Source organism: Bison bison, unplaced genomic scaffold (genome assembly GCF_000754665.1).
Source record: "Bison bison bison isolate TAMUID 2011002044 unplaced genomic scaffold, Bison_UMD1.0 scf7180017864471, whole genome shotgun sequence".
In the NCBI taxonomy this organism is placed as follows: domain Eukaryota; kingdom Metazoa; phylum Chordata; class Mammalia; order Artiodactyla; family Bovidae; genus Bison; species Bison bison.
The window spans coordinates 40,865,908-40,867,448 of record NW_011495032.1 but is presented as its reverse complement, the minus strand read 5'-3'; the positions used below and the strand labels follow the sequence as shown (position 1 = coordinate 40,867,448).

At 62.6% G+C, this 1,541-nt stretch overlaps 1 protein-coding gene across 1 annotated transcript in view; it reads left to right on the top strand.

Moving 5' to 3' along the window:
* The window catches only part of ZNF142 (zinc finger protein 142), a 19,830-nt gene that overhangs the window by 14,314 nt on the left and 3,975 nt on the right, over window positions 1–1,541 (top strand). Inside the window, exon 8 of the mRNA XM_010861200.1 lies at window positions 1–1,541. This exon is cut by the window's left edge and continues 9 nt beyond it; it is cut by the window's right edge and continues 14 nt beyond it. Coding sequence (XP_010859502.1) covers window positions 1–1,541 — 1,541 coding nt within the window.

The following is a 1,541-nucleotide window of genomic DNA, read 5'->3' as shown; positions in this document are numbered from 1 at the left end:
GAAACAGCTCCTGTGGAGTTCAGGCCCCTGGACCCCCCAGGGCCCCTGAGCCTGGAAGGGCCAGAGGGAACTTTGACAGACCTGTCTACCTTTGAGGGTGCTGGAACTTCTGACTTGGGTGCTGAAGAACCCATTCTGGAAAAATCAGTCTCTCAGCCCCCAACCAATCCTCCTTCCTCAGAGGAGCCCCTAGATGGCTGGGTGGGAAACTTCAAGGCAACTACAGCCACCGAGACAGCACCCCTGCCCCAGCTCCCTGAATCCGAGTCATTACTCAAGGCCCTAAGGAGGCAGGACAAAGAGCAGGCAGAGGCACTGGTACTGGAAGGGCGAGTCCAGATGGTCGTGATTCAGGCAGAGGGGAGAGCTTTCCGCTGCCCACACTGCCCATTCATCACCCGCCGGGAGAAAGCCCTGAGTCTGCACTCCAGGGCTGGGTGCCAGGGCCGCCGAGAGCCCCTGCTCTGCCCCGAGTGCGGCGCTAGCTTTAAGCAGCAGCGTGGCCTCAGCACACACCTGCTGAAAAAGTGCCCAGTTCTGCTCAGAAAGAACAAGGGCTTGCCCAGACCAGATTCACCCATCACTCTGCAGCCTTTGCCCCCAAGCACCACGGCCTCAGAGGATGCAGAAGGTGGGAAGCCCCCAGCTGCACCATTAGAAGAAGAGATCGTGCTCCCAAGAGATGCTCCTGAGCCTTCTAGAGAGCCAGAGAAGATAGGGGAGCCTCTTGCCTTGCTCTCTGGCTCTACAGTCCCTCCTGTGGGAGACTCCTTGCCCTCAGAGGCCCCTGAGAAGTTCCACTTTGAGCAGGGCAAGTTTCATTGCAACTCATGCGCGTTCCTCTGCTCTCGCCTCTCCTCCATCACCTCTCACGTGGCTGAGGGCTGCCGGGGTGGACGTGGCTGGGGAGGAAAGCGAGGGGCCGTCCAGACCCAGCCTGCCCTGTCTCCACTGAGCAGCGGGGATTCTGCACCCCTGAGTGGTGGGAGTACAGAGCGCAGCCCAGGGGATGGGGAGCTGGCTCTGCTGCCAAAGCAGAAAGCAGCCCGCTTCTCCTGCCCCACGTGTCCCTTTAGCTGTCAGCAGGAGCGGGCTCTGCGGACTCACCAGACCCGGGGCTGCCCCCTGGAGCCCTCTGGAGAGCTGCGCTGTGGCCTCTGCCCCTTCACTGCTCCCGCTCCTGCTGCCCTGAAGCTCCACCAGAAGCGCCGGCACCCCGCCGCCACCCCGGCCCGAGGCCCCCGGCCCCCTCTGCAGTGCGGGGACTGCGGCTTCACCTGTAAGCAGAGCCGATGCCTGCAGCAGCACCGACGGCTGAAGCACGAGGGGGTGAAGCCGCATCAGTGCCCCTTCTGTGAATTCTCCACCACCCGACGGTACCGGCTCGAGGCCCACCAGTCCCGACACACAGGGGTTGGCCGCATCCGCTGCAACTCCTGTCCTCAGACGTTCGGAACCAACTCCAAACTGCGCCTGCACCGGCTGAGGGTGCACGACAAAACGCCTACCCACTTCTGTCCCCTCTGTGACTACAGCGGCTA